At 40.5% G+C, this 22,871-nt stretch overlaps 1 protein-coding gene across 5 annotated transcripts in view; it reads right to left on the bottom strand.

Annotated features, from left to right (window-relative positions):
- Positions 1-22,280, bottom strand: part of mlxipl (MLX interacting protein like) — a 30,966-nt gene extending 8,686 nt beyond the window's left edge. For 3 of the 5 annotated variants that reach the window (XR_013911672.1, XM_026182015.2, XM_080306992.1), the window contains exons 1-11: positions 21,599-22,280; positions 20,064-20,170; positions 19,821-19,903; positions 19,641-19,730; positions 19,367-19,408; positions 16,275-16,449; positions 14,558-14,638; positions 8,800-8,951; positions 8,077-8,674; positions 7,899-7,972; positions 4,204-4,474 (exon numbers count right to left, since the gene is read on the bottom strand). Coding sequence is in view for 3 of the 5 variants with exons in the window: in XM_026182015.2 (XP_026037800.1) it covers positions 4,204-4,474; positions 7,899-7,972; positions 8,077-8,674; positions 8,800-8,951; positions 14,558-14,638; positions 16,275-16,449; positions 19,367-19,408; positions 19,641-19,730; positions 19,821-19,903; positions 20,064-20,170; positions 21,599-21,945 (2,020 nt within the window). In the remaining 2 variants the exon portion in view is untranslated. The remainder of the gene's footprint in view (positions 1-4,203; positions 4,475-7,898; positions 7,973-8,076; positions 8,675-8,799; positions 8,952-14,557; positions 14,639-16,274; positions 16,450-19,366; positions 19,409-19,640; positions 19,731-19,820; positions 19,904-20,063; positions 20,171-21,598) is intronic. The other 2 variants (XR_013911673.1, XM_026182016.2) reach the window with 1 other exon arrangement.
- Positions 22,281-22,871: the final 591 nt, after the last annotated feature.

Genomic DNA, 22,871 nt, shown 5'->3' with positions numbered 1-22,871 from the left:
TATGATTCAATGCAGAGATGTCTATTAACACATAGTGAGTGAGAAAGGTGACTAAAAAGGAAAAACTCAATGCATCATGGGAATCCCCGGCAGCCTACGTCTATTGCAGAATAACTAGTTATTAGTTAACTAATCCTTAGTTAACTAATAACTAAGGATTCAGGGTCACCTGGTCCAGCCCTAACTATATGCTTTAGCAAAAAGGAAAGTTTTAAGCCTAATCTTAAAAGTAGAGATAGTGTCTGTCTCCCGAATCCAAACTGGAAGCTGGTTCCACAGAAGAGGGGCCTGAAAACTGAAGGCTCTCCCTCCCATTCTACTTTTAAATACTCTAGGAACAACAAGTAGGCCTGCAGAGCGAGAGCGAAGTACTCTAATAGGATGATATGGTACTACAAGGTCATTAAGATAAGATGGGGCCTGATTATTTAAGACCTTGTATGTGAGGAGCCCGATTTTGAATTCAATTCTGGATTTAACAGGAAGCCAATAAAGGGAAGCCAAAACAGGAGAAATATGCTCTCTCTTTCTAGTCCCTGTCAGTACTCTTGCTGCAGCATTTTGGATTAACTGAAGGCTTTTCAGCAAGTTTTTTGGACATCCTGATAATAATGAATTGCAGTAGTCCAGCCTGGAAGTAATAAATGCATGAACTAGTTTTTCAGCGTCACTCTGAGACAGGATATTTCTAATTTTAGAGATGTTGCGCAAATGGAAGAACACAGTCTTACATATTTGTTTAATATGTGCGTTGAAGGACATATCCTGGTCAAAAATCACACCAACGTTCCTCACAGCGTTGCTGGAGGCCAAGGTAATGCCATCCAGAGTAAGAATCTGGTTAAATACCATATTTCTAAGATTTCCAGGGCCGAGTACAATAACCTCAGTTTTATCTGAATTAAGAAGCAGAACGTTAGCGGCCATCCAGGTCTTTATGTCTTTAAGACATTCCTGCAGTTTAACTAATTGGTGTGTGTTATCTGGCTTCATGGATAGATAGAGTTAGGTGTCATCAGCATAGCAGTGAAAATGTAAAAATACTATGTCTTCTAATGATGCTGCCTAAGGGAAGCATGTATAATGTAAACAGAATTGGTCCTAGCACTGAACCCTGTGGAACTCCATAATTAACCTTAGTGTGTGAAGAGGACTCTCCATTTACATGTACAAATTGGAGTCTATTAGATAGATATGATACAAACCACTGCAGTGCAGTACCTGTAATACCTACAGCATGTTCTAATCGCGCTAATAGGATATTATGGTCAACAGTATCGAATGCTGCACTAACGTCTAGCAGGACAAGCACAGAGATGAGTCCACTGTCAGAGGCCATAAGATCATTTGTAACCTTCACTAAAGCTGTTTCTGTGCTGTGATGAGCTCTGAAACCTGACTGAAACTCTTCAAATAAACCATTCCTCTGCAGATGACCTGTTAGCTGTTTGACAACTACTCTTTCAAGGATTTTTGACATGAAAGGAAGGTTGGAGATTGGCCTATAATTAGCTGCTGGGTCTAGAGATGGCTTTTTGAGTAAAGGTTTAACTACAGCCACCTTGAAGGCCTGTGGTACATAGCCGATTATTAGAGATAGGTTGATCATATTTAAGATCGAAGAATTAATTAATGGCAGGACTTTGAGCAGTTTTGTACGAATGGGATCTAAAAGACACATTGATGGTTTGGAGGAAGTAATTATTGAAGTTAACTCAGAAAGATCAATTGGAGAAAAAGAGTCTAACTTAACATCAATGTTACTAAGAGTAGCTGTAGATAACATTACATCTGTGGGATGATTATTGGTAATTTTTTCTCTAATGATAAAAATATTTTTTGTGAAGAAGTTCATGAAGTCATTACTAGTTAATGTTAAAGGGATGGTTGGCTCAAAAGAGCTCTGACTTTTTGTCAGTAACCTATTTCTCCAGGCTAAATGATGATCCTCTAAATTTTTGACACGGCATTCCCTCTCCAGCTTACGAGACATCTGCTTTAGGCTACGTGTTTGAGAATTATGCCACGGAGTCAGGTACTTCTGATTAGAGACCTTAGTTTTCACCGGAGCTACAGTATCCAGAGTCGTACGTAGTGAGGAGGTAAAATTATTAACAAGATAATCGACCTCTGTTGGAGTAGTATTCAGATAGCTGCTCTGCTCTATGTTGGTACAGGGCATTGAAGATGATAACAGTGGGTGGATTATATTCTTAAACTTAGTTACAGCGCTTTCAGAAAGACATCTACTTTGATAAAGTCTACTCTCCACTGCTGTGTAATTTAAAGAGAGTTTTTTTGTTGATTGGTGAATCGCTGCCTTTCTCTTTAAAACAAAACAAAAAAATGTAGGAATCTTAAATTTGTGCTTAGTTGATTATTTCTTTGTTGTAATAATGCTTGCTGGCAATAAATTTTATACTGCTGGAAAGCCACATTTCCAAGGAAAATGCATTTGTGGGTTGAGTGGGTTGCACCGATGTAAAACTTTACTTCTCTAAAAATGCCATGTTGTTCATTGTATTGGATGATTAAAGTCTGAAGGAACAAGTCATAGACAGCCAACATAACCACTAGGGATGGGTATTGATAAGATTTTCACGATTCCGATTCCATTTTCGATTCTGTTTAACGATTCGATTCTTTATCGATTCTCTTATCGATTCTTTTTTTTTTTTTTTTTTTAAAGGAGAACACTAAGGTCAATCGACCTTAGTGTTCTCCTTTTTATAAAACAAAGTTCTAAGCTAATCAGCTTAGAACTTTGTTTTATATCTTCTCTTTGAACAAGGTAGACATTTAGGAGTAACATGGCCTTACAAACCCAACAGTGAGATCTTAAGAGATCCAGCCTACGGCTCTTCAATGGGGTGTCACAGGGTCCCCAGGAAAAAAAAATTGTAAATGTAAAATAATAAAATAAATATTCGTCTGTAGCAATAACAAAGTATAACATAAATTGTTCTGTGGCAATTACACAAGAATATCCAGTAATGTCCCTGCCTACAATTAAACACATTCACTTACCGAAAATCGGGGGCATCTGCTGTGGCAAATGGGTTCAAGCCTTTTACCACAAACTTAGTCACTGCTCGGTGACATTTGTCTATCCTGGCCTGAAAGGAGATGCTACCGGTAGACTGCAGCAAGAACTGGCAGCATCTGAGCCAGACTCTGTCTGTCTCTCTCATCACGATCACCTAAATGCACAGTAATGGCAGGTTTTGTAATAAGGCAGATCGCGCTAACATAATATGCACTGTTAGTTGATTATTTACCTGCCGCATTAACGGGAGAGGACGTGCAAACGTTACCGCTGCTGCTGGGTTGAGATTCACGAGTCCGGAGCGGAATTAAAAACACGACATTCATTTAAGGTCATCGCGTGTTTTGTGAGGAAATGCTTTTGCATATTCGTAGTGTTTCCTCCCTTAAATGAAGTATCTACTTTGCAAGTATTGCAAGTTGCCCTGTTGTCATCCGTTCTCGTAAAGTATAATCAAACTTTTGAGCGTCTGAGCCGCTTAGGTGCTGTGTTTCCTGCCAGGTAAATGACGCTCCGCAACGTGGTGACGTCATTCGGGGCGACTGGAATCGATAAGGGAATCGTTTGCAAAAATGGCAAACAATTCCAAGGAATTGAAACAGTGGGAACCGGTTCTCAACAAGAACCGGTTTTCGATACCCATCCCTAATAACCACACAGGCTGACTTACAACAAATGCTGGCTGAAGAATGTGATGCCATCCCACAGCACTGTGTGTCCAAGCTGGTGACCAGAATGAGGAAGTGGTGCCAGGCTGTTGTGGCTGTGTATGGTTCTTCCACATGTTACTAAGGTCCCTGTTTGTTAAATGGATAAACTGTTAAATTGCTGATATGGTTTGTTTCTTCAGAATTCAATTATCCACTCTAATGAATGACACTACACAAGAGTCAGTAGCAGAACAAGCTGTTTGACATTTGCAGAGAAGATGGCACATTTTTCATGGGCACAACCCACATTTGATTTAAAAAAACAAAAAAAAAAACAAAAAAAACAACAACTATCAAATCGTGCTGACCTGTTGACAGTTAAGCATCTATGTTTTTCACATTCTACTGTAAATCAAATAAGGATTTTTAAGATTTGCAAATCATTGCTTTCTGTACCACTTTTTTATAAATGGGGTTGTATCACTCCCTGAAGCAGTGAGGTCCTACCAGTTAAGCTGCTCCTGTCAGTGCTGTAGAGCTGAACAGGTGACAGCTTCTCAGTCTTGGGAACGAGGAGGGTTGTGCCAGTGTCTGAGGTACCGTGGGTAAGCCGGGTAGACACAGCAGAGCCTCTGGAGGTGCTAGTTTGAGGTCCACTGTGGCCCAGGGTGGCACTCTGGCTTTGCAGAGGTGTCAACACGGGGATCCCTACCGACCAACCGGCCCCGTGCTGCAGCTGTGATGACGGTCCACCTACATGCGATCCTCTGCTTGTCTGCTGAGCAACACATGGTATCCAATTAGAAGACCTGTCTCACAAAAATGAAATCACTTTCCCCTGAAAGGATGTGGCACAGAGTATTTAGAGCAGAGGTTTGAACCAACACATGCGCATATATATATATATATATATATACATATATATATATATATATATATATATATATATACATATACATATACATACATATACATATATATATATATATATATACATATATATATATATATATATATATATATATATATATATACATATACATACATATACACATATATATATATATATATACATATATATATATATATATATATATATATATATATACATATACATACATATACACATATATATATATATATATATATATATATATATATATACATACATATATATATATATATATATATATATATATATATATATATATACATATACATACATATACACACATATATATATATATATATACATATATATATATATATATATATATATATATACATATATATATATATATATATATATATATATGTATATATATATGTATATATATATATATATATATGTATATATATATATATATATGTATGTATATATATATATATATATATATATGTATGTATATATATATATATATATATATATATATATATATATATATATATATATATATATATATATATATATATATATATGTGTGTATATGTATGTATATGTATATATATATATATATATATATATATGTATATATATATATATATATGTGTGTATATGTATGTATATGTATATATATATATATATTAGGGGTGCAACGATATTCGTATCGGTATTGAACCGTTCGATACAGTGCTTTCGGTTCGGTACGCAGATGTATCAAACAATACAACATTTGTAATTTATTTTATCAATTTTCCTTCTGACGATGCTGTCTGTGTTGAGCGCTCAGTGAATCTGTGTTCGACTACTCCGCCTAGGCTGCACTGTCGAGCGCAGATCCACTGAGCGCTCAACACAGACAGCATAGTCAGAAGGAAGAGCGCAGGGCAAGCTAGCGAGACAGAAGTTAAGCTCTCCTTGCAACAGGCAAATTGAACCTCATTCAGATCTGGCGTTTGGAATTATTTTGGTTTTCATGTGACGTATGACCCTGAAGGTAAGCGAGTCATGGACTAAAGTAAAATAGTATGTTGGATGTGCCATGCAATGCTCAATTACATTGGTGTGAACTAGTGTGTTAGCGCAGTTAGCTCGTTAACGTGTTGACCGTCTATCCCCATGCACGGAGCGATCGGCGGTAGCTCGTTAACAGAGATTTGCCGTGTTGTGGCGTTAAGGTCATTTCAACGAGATTAATCTGAAAGCACTAGTGGGAACACAACGAATATGACTGCACATTTACGCCGACATCATCCTAGTGCAAAGACAAGTGGAAGCAGACAAAAAAAAGCAAGCATGCTACTAACTTTAGCCGAGTCATTTAGACAGCTGTTAGCACATGATTCTCCTTATGCTGCTGAGAATATAGCCCAGAAGAAGCGGATAGTATAGCTTTTATTTTGGAAAGAGCCATTTCTTATGTGCAGCCCTGGTTATATAGCTCGTCATATTGCAGCCACAGAAATTATTTTGTCCATGAAACCATAAAGCTGCACTTTCTTTTTGCCTTATAGTCTGATTTGTCATAACTTCTCCGTTTTGTGGTAAGCTTTTATTTGGCTGTCACTTCTTCACCCTGACCTGTCTTATTTGGCTCAGCAGAACTCACATAAGCTCAGCGATTCTCTGCGCGATCAACCTCTCACATGTTTAAGCTTGCTGCGGGAGATTTCACTTGTCATGTTTGCATAGTAAGCTAACGATTAATAAGACGATGTCAGAGGAATTGGTGCACAAATTATCATCACTCACAGATCAGTACTGTCGCTCTCTATACACAGTTCGCACGATTGCAAAGTGAAAGCAAAAAAACGAGCGCAAATTCAAACGCGACTTCAATATGTCACATATTGACAGTGGCTCACCGATGCCAATGACATAATTACCCAGCTACATTTCTGAAAGAATGCAAAAGCATTGACATATATTTTTCCTACAATAGCCCGACGGGCAGGGAAGAGATAGATTTTGGTAGCCTGACTGAAAAAATCGCTAGCTCCGGGACGTCGGGCTAGCGATATTGCAAGCCCTGTATCTGATTGAGGAATCACTCATCTTTGGAAAAGAGAGTTTATTACAGAGAAATGGCTCTTTCCAAAATAAAAGCTATACTATCCGCTTCTTCTGGGCTATATTCTCAGCAGCATAAGGAGAATCATGTGCTAACAGCTGTCTAAATGACTCGGCTAAAGTTAGTAGCATGCTTGCTTTTTTTTGTCTGCTTCCACTTGTCTTTGCACTAGGATGATGTCGGCGTAAATGTGCAGTCATATTCGTTGTGTTCCCACTAGTGCTTTCAGGTTAATCTCGTTGAAATGACCTTAACGCCACAACACGGCAAATCTCTGTTAACGAGCTACCGCCGATCGCTCCGTGCATGGGGATAGACGGTCAACACGTTAACGAGCTAACTGCGCTAACACACTAGTTCACACCAATTGAGCATTGCATGGCACATCCAACATACTATTTTACTTTAGTCCATGACTCGCTTACCTTCAGGGTCATACGTCACATGAAAACCAAAATAATTCCAAACGCCAGATCTGAATGAGGTTCAATTTGCCTGTTGCAAGGAGAGCTTAACTTCTGTCTCGCTAGCTAGCCCTGTGCTCTTCCTTCTGACTATGCTGTCTGTGTGGAGCGCTCAGTGGATCTGCGCTCGACAGTGCAGCCTAGGCGGAGTAGTCGAACACAGATTCACTGAGCGCTCCACACAGACAGCATCGTCAGAAGGAAAATTGATAAAATAAATTACAAATGTTGTATTGTTCGATACATATGCGTACCGAACCGAAAGCACTGTATCGAACGGTTCAATATCGATACGAATATCGTTGCACCCCTAATATATATATATATATATATATATATATATATATATATATGAGATTAGGAACTTATAATGGACATAAATCTGCTTGCTGAATGAAAAGAGACCGCTTGCTATGTCCTCTTTTGTTTAGGTTAGATGAGTAAACTTTTAGATGTAACCTATTTATCAGGTAAGCTTTTGAAAATTTCTGCAGTCTTCTACAAAAACATTAACACTAAGGTGCGGCTTACTAAGGACACCTGTGTCTATTGCCAGCACACAGCACTCCTTTAGTTGCTCATACTTACATACATATATCAGTAATACAATGCTGAGTGGCCTTGATGATATGAATATCCATTCTCTAGTAGCACTTGGTAAAAGTCACTAAAGTTCATTAGTTATTTCTTGTTGACATGCTGTGCTAAGCCAGTTTTCCACACTCACTGAGGAGCTAGAGGATGATGACCTCTGAGCTTTGGCTGTCACTGGAGCAGTATCAAATCCCAGGGTTGGCTTTCCTGATAACACAAATCCAAAATTAAACATTAGCCCACTGCATTTTTTATTTTTGTTTTACTTAAAAAACTGTTAGTTGAGGAAGAACATGTCAGAATTCACTCACGTTCATGAGCCCCAGTGGAGAGCAGTTTAGCCAGACAGCTAGTGGGTGGGGGAGTGGATGGAAGTACAGGGGGGGCAGCTGTCCTCGCTCCTCCTGTCTTTTGCTTATGCTTCCCTTTGGCCCCCGTAAATGTCACCTGTTCTGGCACTGAGAAGCAGTGAGCTGCTGTGACAGAGGGCAGCGCTGCATGGACCGGGTCAGATACAACAGCTAGGTAAGAGAGAGAGTGGCAGGGAGTCTGGGAGTACGTTTCCCCTGTGTGAGGGTATCCGTGAGCCTGCTGCGCAGCACCCTGAGCCCCCATGGTGGAGGCTGTGTGAGTGATGACAGTGGAGGTTCCACTGCTTGTCGTATAGTAACCAAACTTGTGGCATGGCAGTGGGTACAAAAAGGGAATACTTGCAGAGGCCGTCTGTTCAGTGCTGCTGCTAAATGCTATAGAAACTGGTGCATCATGGTATGACTGATGTCCATAAGGCATGGCTTCTGTTATGATGTTGGATGTGTGGTATTCTCCACAATCCTGGCCAGAGCTGGTCTGGTTTGGCCGGGTATTAGATATAGAGGGGTGGGACAGATTGTCAGATAGTAGATTGGGCTGGGAAAAAAATTAATCTGTTTTACTGATTAAACAAGAATAACATTAGATGCTGGAATAATTGAATAATTCTGCACAAGCAGACAATAAACACAAACAGAAGAAGCTGATAACAGCAGCAGTACCTGAGCCAGCTGCGTGTCGATGAGAAGCCGGGGCGCTGTTGCCACAGGGGAGGGAACTGGAGCAAACGCTGCACCAGAAGAACTCCCAAAATAGCTACAGTCCGCAAAACCAGTGTGCTCGGTGGGTTGGCCACGGTTGTTCATAAAGATATCTGAGAAAGAGTACAGTATATATAGTATGTTATTCAGAATATCAACTGGAAAAGGCTCTGATACAGCAGGAAGATAAAACATTTAAAAGAATAATCTAATTAAATAAAGTACACGTGACATATATAGACATTCAACAAAAACTAACCAATATATCAATCAACTGTTTATAAGTAACTCAAATTTTATGCTGAAAAGGAAGTAGAAAGTAGAAAATTAAATGATCCTACCCCGCCTTCCTGTCTAATGAATGATAGAAATATTCTTCTTACTTTTAAAGGCCTGCCAGCGGCACACACGCACACACACACACACACACACACACACACACACACACACACACACACACACACACACACACACACACACACACCTTAGATATTTTACTTCATGGTAAAATAATACATGGAAAGTAGGATAGTGCTCTCTGGTGGACAACTGAAGAAACAGAGGTTATACCAAATAAGGATTTTGTATTTTGTGTACTGCAGTTTCTGTTACATTGTATATACAGTGACCAGTGTAGCATTCCGATAAAAACCAGTTTTTGCAGATTTTCTAGACATGGTACAGTGGGGCAAAAAAGTATTTAGTCAGCCACCGATTGTGCAAGTTCCCCCACCTAAAATGATGACAGAGGTCAGTAATTTGCACCAGAGGTACACTTCAACTGTGACAGACAGAATGTGAAAAAAAAAAAAAAAAAATCCATGAATCCACATGGTAGGATTTGTAAAGAATTTATTCGTAAATCAGGGTGGAAAATAAGTATTTGGTCAATAACAAAAATACAACTCAATACTTTGTAACATAACCTTTGTTGGCAATAACAGAGGTCAAACGTTTACTATAGGTCTTTACCAGGTTTGCACACACAGTAGCTGGTATTTTGGCCCATTCCTCCATGCAGATCTTCTCGAGAGCAGTGATGTTTTGGGGCTGTCGCCGAGCAACACGGACTTTCAACTCCCGCCACAGATTTTCTATGGGGTTGAGGTCTGGAGACTGGCTAGGCCACTCCAGGACTTTCAAATGCTTCTTACGGAGCCACTCCTTTGTTGCCCAGGCGGTGTGTTTTGGATCATTGTCATGTTGGAAGACCCAGCCTCGTTTCATCTTCAAAGTTCTCACTGATGGAAGGAGGTTTTGGCTCAAAATCTCACGATACATGGCCCCATTCATTCTGTCCTTAACACAGATCAGTCGTCCTGTCCCCTTGGCAGAAAAACAGCCCCATAGCATGATGTTCCCACCCCCATGCTTCACAGTAGGTATGGTGTTCTTGGGATGCAACTCAGTATTCTTCTTCCTCCAAACACGACGAGTTGAGTTTATACCAAAAAGTTCTACTTTGGTTTCATCTGACCACATGACATTCTCCCAATCCTCTGCTGTATCATCCATGTGCTCTCTGGCAAACTTCAGATGGGCCTGGACATGCACTGGCTTCAGCAGCGGAACACGTCTGGCACCGCGGGATTTGATTCCCTGCCGTTGTAGTGTGTTACTGATGGTGACCTTTGTTACTTTGGTCCCAGCTCTCTGCAGGTCATTCACCAGGTCCCCCCGTGTGGTTCTGGGATCTTTGCTCACCGTTCTCATGATCATTTTGACCCCACGGGATGAGATCTTGCGTGGAGCCCCAGATCGAGGGAGATTATCAAAATCAAATCAAATCACATCAGATCACTTTTATTGTCACATCACATGTGCAGGTACATTGGTACAGCACATGTGAGTGAAATTTTTGTGTGCGAGCTTCACAAGCAACAGAGTTGTGCAAAATACAATAATGTAAACAAGCAAAATACAAGAATGGCTACATCTGAAACTAATAAATATATGTACAATATATAATAGTATATGCATTTCTGGATGTGTATACTAAATATTTTTCTACGTGTGTGTGTGTGTGTGTGTGTGTGTGTGTGTGTGTGTGTGTGTGTGTGTACACATATTTTACAAATTAAATAGAGTAAACAATAAATAAAATATATAAAATAAAATATACAGAGTGAGACATGTGCAAAACAGTGGCGTTACTGTACAGTATGGAGTGCATAATGTTAAAGTTCCAGTAGTGAAGCTGAGGTGTCTATGAAGTGTTCAGCAGTCTGATGGCCTGATGGAAAAAGCTGTCTCTCAGTCTGCTGGTACGGGACCGGATGCTGCAGAACCTCCTTCCTGATGGAAGTAGTCTGAACAGTTTATGGCTGGGGTGACTGGAGTCCTTGATGATCCTCCCCACTTTCCTCAGGCACCGCTTCCTGTAGATGTCTTGGAGGGAGGGAAGCTCACCTCCAATTATCCGTTCAGAGCACCGCACTACTCGCTGGAGAGCTTTGCAGTTGTAGGCGGTGCTGTTGCCATACCAGGTGGTGATGCATCCAGTGAGGATGCTCTCAATGGCACAGTGATAGAAGGTCCTGAGGATGCGGGGGCTCATGCCGAATCTTTTCAGCCTCCTGAGAAAGAAGAGGCGCTGCTGCGCCTTCTTCACTGTTTTGTTTGTGTGTACTGACCACGTAATGGTCTTGTATGTCTTCCATTTTCTGATAATTGCTCCCACAGTTGATTTTTTCACACCAAGCTGCTTGCCTATTGTAGATTCACTCTTCCCAGTCTGGTGCAGGTCTACAATACTTTTCCTGGTGTCCTTCGAAAGCTCTTTGGTCTTGGCCATGGCGGAGTTTGGAGTCTGACTGTTTGAGGCTGTGGACAGGTGTCTTTTATACAGATGATGAGTTCAAACAGGTGCCATTCATACAGGTAACGAGTGGGGGACAGAAAAGCTTCTTACAGAAGACGTTACAGCTCTGTGAGAGCCAGAGATTTTCCTTGTTTGAGGTGACCAAATACTTATTTTCCACCCTAATTTACGAATAAATTCTTTACAAATCCTACCATGTGGATTCATGGATTTTTTTTTTTACATTCTGTCTCTCACAGTTGAAGTGTACCTCTGGTGCAAATTACTGACCTCTGTCATCATTTTAAGTGGGGGAACTTGCACAATCGGTGGCTGACTAAATACTTTTTTGCCCCACTGTATAACACTAGTACTTACACCGTACAGCCATGAGTATTCACACAACCATTCAAATCACTGAATTCAGGTGTTCCAGTCACTTTCATGGCCACAGGTGTATATAAGAAAAAAAAGTAAAAAAAAAAGAAAAATCACACACCTAGTCATGCAGAGTGCTTCTACAAACATTTGTGAATGAATGGGTCGCTCTCAGGAGCTCAGTGAATTCTAGTGACAGGATGCTGCCTGTGCAGTGAGTTTTAAAGTTTCCTCACTGCTAAATATTCCAAAATCAACTGTTAGTGGTCTTATAACAAAGTGGAAGCAATTGGGAACGACAGCAACTCAGCTACAAAGTGGTAGGCGACGTAAACTCACAGAGCAGTGTCAGTGGATGCCGAGGCACATAGTTAACAGAGGTCACTAACTTTCCGCAGAGTCAGGAGAACCCTACTTGTCTAACTGCATTGTGTAAAGTATGATGGAGAGGGGATTATAGTGTGGCATTGCTCTTCAGGAGTAGGGCTCGGCCTTTTAGTTCCAGTGATAGGAACTTAACTGGCCTACACAGAGTGCTGATCTCACAGAACACCTTTGAAATTAATAAGAGCGGAGTCTGAAAGCTGGGTCTTCTCATCAGTCATCGGTTTCTGACCTCATAAATGCAGTTTTGGAAGAATGGTCAAAAATTCCCATAAACACTCCTAAACCTTGTGGAAAGCCTTCCCAGTAGAGCTGAAGCTGTTATATTTTCAAAGGGTGTGCCAACTTCATATTAAATCCTGTGGATTAAAAATGGGATGTCACTCAAGTTCATTTGCGTGTGAAGGCAGACAACTGAATACTTTTTGCAGTATAGTGTCTCTTCCGTCTTTATTTTAAGATAAAAGAGACAAAGAACAGAAATGGAAAATTAAACCCTCACACAATGTGAAGCTCTCTGATTGAGATATTCAGTCAGGGTATTTACATTTTATTTGCCAGGTCACATAGTTTTAAATCTATGCTGGCAGGTTGCCAGTTTTTTCACATGTTATTTAAGGTTTGAGCAGTCAATATTAACTGTCTTCACTCAAACTGGCAGTAACCCTAAGTTTTCCTGAACTGAGCGTCTTTCATCAAGACACATTGTTCAGAATGCCTCATGATCTCACAGTAGGTAATGCATACCAAAAGCTCTTTTTTTATCTCAGTAAAAAGAAAACTCAGTATTTTCATGTAAGAGAAATACAGAGAAATCATGAATTAATTAAGAGCGCTGACAGATACTAGCTGCCTGGTCACTGTGACAAAAAAAGCAAAGACACCACACAGCTGATACTTCAGGAGCCTGTCAGGGCAGTAAGAACAAACACACACACACAAACACAGCAGTGGGCAACAGGTTGTCTGTTGGTTACAAAGACTTACTTGTAGCCATGGGGCTGCAGGATTGCATCACTGAAAGTAATACAAATGCCAGAAAAATCACAGCCATTGTTGCCCTGAGCAAGAAACTAAACTCTAACCTGGTTCCTTCCTCTTGCTTGAAGCTTTGCTCCTCTTTTGCTGCAGGCTGACTCGATTCAGTATAAAGACTAAAGCAGACACCCCAGGCATACTGCCATATTGGCTTCTTGTCCAGTAAGTGTCAGCTTGGTAAGTTAGGTTCTCTACATTTAGTCATGCTTTACAAAGACATTTACTTTACCTTGCATCAATTAACTTTCAGCCATTTGTAAAAGCTATGCTATCACTTTTAAAGCCGGCAAGCTTGCTAACAGTTGCATATTTATACCTCTAAATGATACAAAGCAGGAGTGAAACTTGTGTGAAGCCATGTGTTGGTCCATCTAATCAATATTAGTGCAACTTTCATTCATTTCAGCTCAATTTATGTTATATTAGCTCCCTATGCCATGAATTTATAAAATCCAATCAAAATTAAATGAAATCACAGACCTGAAAGCTACAGCTCAATAGGAATTGTGGTAACAACATAATTTTACTTTATAAAAAAAATAGAAAATCATCATAATCATCTTCCAGCCCATCAATATTTATTTCCCTAGTTTCTAGGTGGTGCCAAAAGTAGCAATAGTGGTTAAATACATCCTCTTCCACTTCCCCATTTTCCCCAGTTCAACCCTGCCTTTGACAATCCTTTAACTCATGAATGCCAAAGAATATACTGCTGACATAGCACAAATCAGAGGAGTGTCCCTCAAGGTTTTTTCACTCATCAACATCTGGAATAGAAACTTAATTTATGGTAAATAAAATGGTAAATGGCCTGTATTTGTATAGCGCTTTTCTAGTCCCTAAGGACCCCAAAGCGCTTTACACAACCTGTCATCCACCCATTCACACACACATTCACACAATTCAATTTATGTACTACAAAAATATGATTAAGATAATCATCAGCCAAATATGGCTGATAAGAATCTAATCTTAAAAACTCAAGTACTCTTCACACTATATCATGCACTGTCAGCAAGCATCTAACTGTAATCAACCTGTGATTGGATGCATTAATCAGTTCTTCACATGTTCACATTTACAGATAAACAGATGGACATATGAAAGGGTAGAAAGTACCTGGTATATCCATGAAATCATCCAGGTTGGGCTGCAGTGGAGTCAAGCCTGGTTGAATCATGTCAGCATTGCTGGTGTATGCTGAAGTGGAAGAGAACATAATAATAGATGCATGCGTGAGAAAGAAATGCTCTAGTGCTATTGTGTTTTTTGTTTTTTGTTTTTTTTTGACAAGTCATCTTTCATCATAGGGAATTTCCTTATTTGTAATGTGGGTTTCATTGGCTGAATTGCTAACCCATGTGACCAGCAGACAGAGTCACCAAACTGAGGTAGGAACTTAGAAAGTGAAATACTTCTACATTATATTAAAGCATAGTTTGGATTTGTTTGCCCTCTTGCTGAGAGTTAGAAGAGGGATCTTTCATCAAAGGCTGTTTTTAACATAGATTAGCAAAAAGTGGACACTGGTAAATGGCCTGCATTTGTATAGCACTTTACTCAGTCCCTAAGGACCCCAAAGCGCTTTACACTACATTCAGTCATTCACACACTGGCAATGGCAAGCTACGTTGTAGCCAGAGCTGCCCTGGGGCGCACTGTCAGAGGCGAGGCTGCCGTACACTGGTGCCACTGGGCCCTCTGACCACCACCAGTAGGCAAACATGGGGTTAGTATCTTGCCCAAGGATATTTGGCATGCAGCCAAGAGGCAGCCTGGGATCGAACCACCGACCTTCTGATTAGAGGCTGACCTGCTCTGCTACCTGAGCTACAGTCACCCCAGACACTGGCAGAAACAGCCAGCTGGCTGTGTTTAAAGGCAACCTGTCCACCTGCCAGCTGAAGAAATCACATATCTTATTTGTTTAGGTTGCACAAGAAACAAAGTGTTGATGGGGACTTCCTGCTTTGCCTTGTTGTTCCCTTGTCACCGTGAGATGGCTTGGAAAACAGCACAGACTCCAAAATGTATTGTGTCTGATAGTCCCCAGCTCTGACTGAGCTTTAGGCGTGCTGATCCACATTGCCTTTTTACCCATGTTTTCATCTTTTTAAGCTAGGACAACCATCTGCTGGGTAAAGGCATACTTTGAACAGACAGATAATGAGAGCGTTGGGAAGTGCGAATGGATGACAGGCTACTGTTAAAAACCCCCAAACCCCCCCCCCCCCCCCCCCCCCACACACACACACACACAAACAAACAAACAAAAAAACAGGTGATGTAGCACTGCAGTAAACAGGCCCCATCCCTACTTTTATATGTTGCTGGTATCAAATTTTAAAGAGAAAAAAATATATATATATGTGTATTTCTCAATTTCTCTGCATTTTATATGATGCCCATGTATTATTTTCCATCAAATTTAACTTTTAATTATTTGAAAATTAATGCATTCTGCTGTTATTTACCTTTTTTTTGGAAAAGGGCATTCATTTCTGAAAACAAGACCACATTTAAAATGAGAGAAATAAAAGTCCAACCATATCTCTATGATTATGTTCCTTTTTTGCTGAAAATCTGTCCCTAAAGCTCCTGTCTATGACAGACTTGAGTTAGAAATATTATTTTGGGCAATTTATTTGATTCTAAAAGTAAAATGAACCAGGATATAATTTTCAGCCCAGTAACAACTAATTGGAATCAATTATTTAATCCATGCACTATGCAGCCTACGATCAGCCTTGCTTTTAAATGCTTCCGATCAAATTCTGCAGGATTTGAGACACAAGTCCCTGCTGAAAGTCATTCCACAAACTTGTCTACTACTCACTGTTGTGTCGCTCGCTGGTCCAGGGACATGGCTTCTGTGTCATGGTGAATAGGGTGTCAGAGATGTCGGACAGAAGGCAGTCCAGGTCAAACATGTGGACCTCCGCGGGGACAGCTTCAGGTTCCTGGTATGTCTGATAGGGCCATTTGTCCTGCCTGGCTTGGCAGATCTGACCCTGCCAAACATCAACAAGGAATCAGAACACTTACAGGATCTGACATGCCAAGTTAATCCCAGATCTATCCATTAGGGGCTCAACATAAATAGAGCTGGAAAGTCCTAATTCATCAATGACTTCTAGTTCTCCCAATCTGTGCCTGCAATTAGTGCTCTATGAAAACTTTGTGTCACGTTTGTTCCGCTGATAAATGACAAAATGCCTCTCAAAACTAATATTAAAACAGCAAGAAAAAAAAACATCTATCTCCAGTTACACACAAAACAAAACTGCACACCTACAGCATTCACAACTTCAACATGAAACATGTGCTAAGCTGTCATCTCTCCCCCCCCATCCCTTTCTGCCCCTTCTCCTTTGGAAACCCAGTGAACAACTCACAGAAATGAAGTGCCAAAGCCAGCCTGTTTGAGATGCTTTGTTTCACCCCGATCTTCTACTCCGCCTTTACCTTCCACTTCTAAGCCCAGGGCCACATTTATAGGGAAGCCCACCAGATTGAGCCGGAAACTATTTCTGATTACGTCTGAACACACGACATCCCCTCTTAGAATACAAGCACGCACGAGCAGAAATGAGGTAAGATTGTTGTGCGCACATGTATGTGTGTATGTGTGCGCGTGTGCATGTGGGGTGCATCATGAAAAAGCTGTTTTGACACATTGTTCAGAAACAGTGGGCCCTCACAGGTTTTCATTATGTTGGCTTTGTTCATTTCTTTATTTTGATGTCTCACCATTTCAATAAGAGCGGCAGCCTTTTGTCCCTGACCTAATTCTGGGAGTCGCACACACACACGTGCATGCAAACTGTAAAAGGCCCCTGCTAAACACAAACTGATGCTGCTTGGAGAAAATATACACATGCATATGAGCGGCTGAAAGACTGCAGCATCGACAGGGTGCGTTCACATCGTTTGGCGAGAAGTTTCATTTCAAAAGAGATTCTCCTAGATCTAAATCTAACTAAACTTTGGTATCCAGAAGGACGCAATTTTTTTTTTTAATCAAAGCTATTAGTGAACCTTACCCTACCCTACAGATTACCCCACTTTTAAAACATTTGCATCTCCCACCTATCAAGTTTTAATTTCATTCAACGACGTTGGTCCTTCCTTCCTGGTGGAGAGGGGGCCCACCTAAATTATTGAACTGTTTCATCCCTGCACTACAAGTTGACTTCTCTGGTCCTCAGAGAGGGGTCTTCTTACGGTTCCGTGTGCCAGTCCAAGAAATGAGGTTGATCGTGCCTTCCACACCTTAGCTCCAAAACTGCAGAACAGCTCAATTCTCTTTGTGCCCGTTTAAAAAGGCAGCTTAACCCTGTAACACCAAGTGCTTCGTATTTAATGGGTGAGGTTTTGAGACTGCTACATTGTCAGTGTGATTGTTTTTCATTGTTGTTCATTAAATAATGTATTCAAAAACATTTGATTTTTCTGTAAATTATTTGATGGCTCAGAGTGTACAGTGCTTGTAGTGTGTGTTCATTTTGTTTACTTATGTGTGTGTCTCCCTCTTGCAGAGTGAGATTTTTTTTTTCCTTACTCGTTTACACAGCATTATCACCTAATAGGATATTATTTCACTCTCAGACTGAATATAAGGGCTAAGTCTAGTGATCTTAATTTTCAGCCTTTTTCGTGTTATTATTAGAGCAGCTTTCCAGCTGCCTTCTTCACTCTAAACCACACACTACATCCTTCAGGTCCCTGCAACCTACTGAAATAGGGAAGGTGTGACCAGGTTTTGAAGAACAGCTCAGGGTCAGCTTCCCCTGAACCCACTGCTCCACCTCTCCCATGCAGCTGAGCCACAAACCACACCCTGCTACAGTCTGTAAATGAACTGTGTAAAAATCTATTGAAATACATTGTCACTGTAGATAATAATCTGAACGTTATTTTACAATTCTACTTTATTAGAAAGTGGTTGATGCTAAAAATGTAAAGCCAATTAAATTTTAGACTAGGGCTGTCACAGGTTAAAAGTGCACAACTGTAACTGTGTAACTGCATATATGACATACGACATTCACACTTTTGACTAGTGTTTTTCTAAGCACTAAATGTAATCTGTTAAGAGAATGGTGTGATAAGGATATGAGTGCAGAGAGCATAAAAACACAGTGAAGTGATCTTTGACCTGTCAGCTACTTGCTGATATTGGCCTTGCCGCGTAATCCATCAAAAGACGGGTCAGACACAGCATTATTATTGAAGTTTTCCTAATGTTGAACTCAAGTAAAGCTTGGACTTCCAGTGCCACAGCACATCTACAGAAAAATGAAAAATTAGAGCCCATGAAAGATGAAATATGAGGAATACTATCATGAATGAGGCACCTCCCTCTCTCTGCCCCCCCGCTGTTTCTCCTCTCTGCCACTAAATATTTTGTCTCTGCCACCTTAGCGTCTCTGTCGAAAGCAGATGCCCCTCTGCTGCCCGGTTTTTGCCAAGTGCTGCTGGAAGTAGGTCATATTTGATTAGGTTACATTCATTTTTTTCACCATTTTTCTTGAATAAAGATTAAGAGTTATGGGTATTGTTGCAGCAGGCAGTTAGCTGGGTCAGTTGCCTTCATATGTCAGGTTGTGACGCACAGCCCAAGTTGTTTTGCCCATTTCTATTTTCTTTTTTAAATCTCTTTTTTTCTCCCCTCCTCCCTTGTTCAGCCAGGGAGGCTAAATTCAAATGCTAAAAATAGTCGCTTGGTGGTCTTTAGTGATCCTATGTCACTACAAGGACATTCAAAAGTAAACAATGCCAGCAGGTCACCCAAAAATTACAATATATGTTGGGTCAGTTGGCCAGCTTCAGCCTCCACTCTTCAAAATCAATACTTTTCAACTTTAATTTCCTTGCAATATTGCAATAATGTAGCAATAATGAAGTAATGTGTGACTTCTGACTTACCTCTTGAAGCATTAATAGGATGTCATCCTTCTTTTTCTGAAGCTGCAGCAGAAAAAGACAGAGCGAGTGTGGAAATGAACCATGTTTTTGTTTTTATGCACATCACCTTATGTTAACTAATTACAGTTTTGATCAGGTAAAAGTGTTGGAAAGTGGGGCCATTGGGGTTCATCCTTTGGGGACTATGAAAACGTGACAAACTGTCCAACCAATAGGTACTGGTACTGACTTAGAGACAGTTTAAAGATGTACTGTGAATAAGGTGAGCGCTCACCCTCTTCTTGTAGTAAATCCTCCACTTATGGTACTCCTTGATCACTACCTCAATCCTTCTCTTCCAGTAGCTGCCCTCTAATATGATCGCCTGTTGACAGGATGCCAGTGAAACACTAAGTATGTTTTTTTTCCAAGGATGAGCTTAAATATGCAACACCTACATCATTCATTCACTCACTTCGGGCTTTCGATGCGCATCTGCCTCCAAGCCATCCAGCGGGGTCACAAAGCCACATACTGGGTTTTTCCTCTTCTCCACATCTGAGCCAAGCAGAAAGAGGGAAAAAAGGACAAGAAAAATCAGCTGCGGCGTAGACATTCATTCTGGTGAAATGTGGATTCTCTCAACCCATGTTAGGTCACCCGGTTCTTCTAGTCTCACAATTTAAAAAAAAAAAAAAAAAAAAGCACCAGCACTCACACTGAATGAACCATGCTCTCCAGATTGCATTGTTCAGACGGATCTTATCCCTCCACAGCAACCGCAGACCCTTAAAAGATTTCCATTTAGGAGAGACTATCTTACCACTGTGGAGAAAAGAAAGGTGGAATATGTATTTGTTTCGGGGAAAATGTGAAAGCCCTTTCATTTATAGTCTTTGAGGCAAAAAGGCATAAACGTGCATAAATGACGTTTATGCCTCTTTTAGAAAAAAACAATAGGAACACTGCCTCAAACCTGCCCTGATTTTGACTAATAGTAGCCAATCAACTTATTCCCCGGTATACAACCCGGCTTTATGTGCTTTCCCCCCCCCCCTCCCTCACTGTTTCTCTGCCTGCTGAGAATAGAGCTCCTAATGTGAGGTGCTCAAGAAGTTGCTAGGAAGCCTGGGGAAATCATTCTCAACATGCTTTTAATGGACTGACATGGCTGCGTATTATTCAGCCCGAACAGCAGAGACAGCCTATTGCGAAAAAACAAAGAGCAATCAGCAGAGGAACCACTTTACATCAGTCTGGTTAATGATAAATAGCGGAAAGCAGAGCAGCAATCTGTGCGGAATAAGAGGCCATGTCATAGTCTTGGAAAATATATATAAATATATAATAAAAGTACTTGTTTTAAATCTATTTTTTTTGTGTTTGATAATAGTTGCACAATGAATCCTGAAACAGTGCCACAATTTGTGAAACTAGATCTATAAACAAATGCAATTTTCCACCCAGTGACAGCAGATTTTAAAAAAAAAGAAAGAAAAAAAAAGTCTTCTTTGGGCCAAGGGTTGATGAAAGCTCTTATAAACACGGTTTCAAAGAAAGTGGTCCTCATTTTTTAAGTAAATGAAAAATCAATGTGTAGTCTGATGTTACTGAAACGTAAGCATGTTTAGAGAGTATAGGGAGGTTTCTTTGGTATTTGGTTTGTTTTAAGTGCAGCGGCTTCCTCTGCTATAGTTGCAAATAGCTCCTGCTATATGCAGGAGCTATTTGTGACATCTTGTAACAAATGGCTGCTCTCAAACAGAAAAACAAATTTCTAGGGCATCGTGTCAGGAGTTTCTTTCCTTTGCATCAGTCACACTGTCCTTTGTCCAGTCCTGCCAACTAGAATCAAAGTCCACTTTTTTTTGGTGAAAATTTCCAAACTGGTTATGCAACAGACTGACAACACATATACACAAACAACCACAGCATTAACTATCAGCTTTGAAGTGAATTCTATTAAGACAAATATAAATATATATATTAAAAAATATATTTTAAAATATGGTTTAGTTTAGTTCGTTTAGTGAGCTTCGGTTAATTTACAATACTCTTATTTTAAAACAGAGACTGATCCTGTGCATATCGCTGCTTTAAATGTCAGCTCAGAATGAGACACTTTCACATTCTTTGGAGATATTTTCTTCCACATGGTTTAGCTGAACTGAACAAGCAGAAAGCTGAAAATAAAAATGCTGATTAAAACCCCGACTTCATTCTTTCCCCCTACTGCACGCAGCAGGGACCCACCTGTAGGCCAGTGACATGCACTCGAACAGGCGGGTCAGAGTGGGGTCGATGCTTAGGCTCCCGGAGCTGAGTGGACCGTAGCGGTACGTTTGACACCCCGTTCTGTTCACCGTGTCAAAGTCGTACCTCAGAGACCCTCCACTCTTCCTCCTCCGCGCCGCAGAGTCGCTGTGGGGCGAGGATACCATGAAGTGTCCGCTGTGGATCACCTGAGTGCGGGGGAAAGCTTCGGGCGACGGCCCGGTGCCGGCCACCCGAGCGGGTTCCCCCTCCGGGTCAGAGTCCGATTCTAAGAAGTCCTGAAGCTGGCTCTCTCCGGCCGAGCAAACACTCCCTTTGCCCGCCATTGCGCACTTTCATTCAGCGGTGAGGATCGGACAGAAAGTGAACTTTCTCCTCAGCTGTCTTCCCCCGCTTCCTGTCCTGTTTTCTTCAGATATTTGAATATTTCCTCAAGGAAGAGCCGTTTGCTATCAAGCAATGATTATCCTCATCTGTCAGTGGAGGGCTCAGCCAACCAGCTGCAGGACCTACACCTCTGGAGCACGGTGTGTGTGTGGACTGTTGTGTAACAGCATACTATCATTATGTCAACTTCTCGAACTGGTAAAGTCCCGAAGAAAATAGACAGAAAGTGGTAATTATTAATAAACCAAAAAAAAAAAAAGTATTAGAAAGTAGGAGTAAACCGGCTTCAAGTGGATGTGTCACAGATTCATATTATCATCACTATATACACAAACAACCACAACCTTAACTATCAGCTTTGAAGGGAACTGTATATATATTTTAATTTGCTTCTAAACTTTAACATTTTAGATGTGTTTCAGCAAGCAACAATTCTGTGCATGTAAAAGGATTTCTGCACATTTAAAACATATCACATATATCTGTGTTTAGGAATGATTATTAACAAGTTCTGATCCTTCATAATTGATATTATGGAGCTTTTTTAACCCATAAAGCAAAAAATACCGGCCTCTATTGGCGGTATTCTTTGTTGCATGTTTTCTAATTATTTCTGTGTGTGTGTGTGTGTGTGTGTGTGTGTGTGTGTGTGTGTGTGTGTGTGTGTGTGCGTTAAGCCTGAAAATATTTTCTTGAAATATTTCCGGATAAAATAATTTAAAAAGCCTCCACAGCAAGCAGACACGAAGGAGTGGGGCTTCCCTTCACCTCACCTCCAATTGGTTGTAGTAGATGGCTGTCCCTCCCCGAACCTGGGTCTGCTAGAAGCTTCTTCCTGTTGAAAAGGGTTTTTCCCTCCCACATT

Source organism: Astatotilapia calliptera, chromosome 10 (assembly GCF_964374335.1).
Source record: "Astatotilapia calliptera chromosome 10, fAstCal68.1, whole genome shotgun sequence".
Lineage (NCBI taxonomy): Eukaryota > Metazoa > Chordata > Actinopteri > Cichliformes > Cichlidae > Astatotilapia > Astatotilapia calliptera.
The sequence above is the reverse complement of the archived record's forward strand: the minus strand, read 5'-3'. Positions and strand labels throughout refer to the sequence as shown.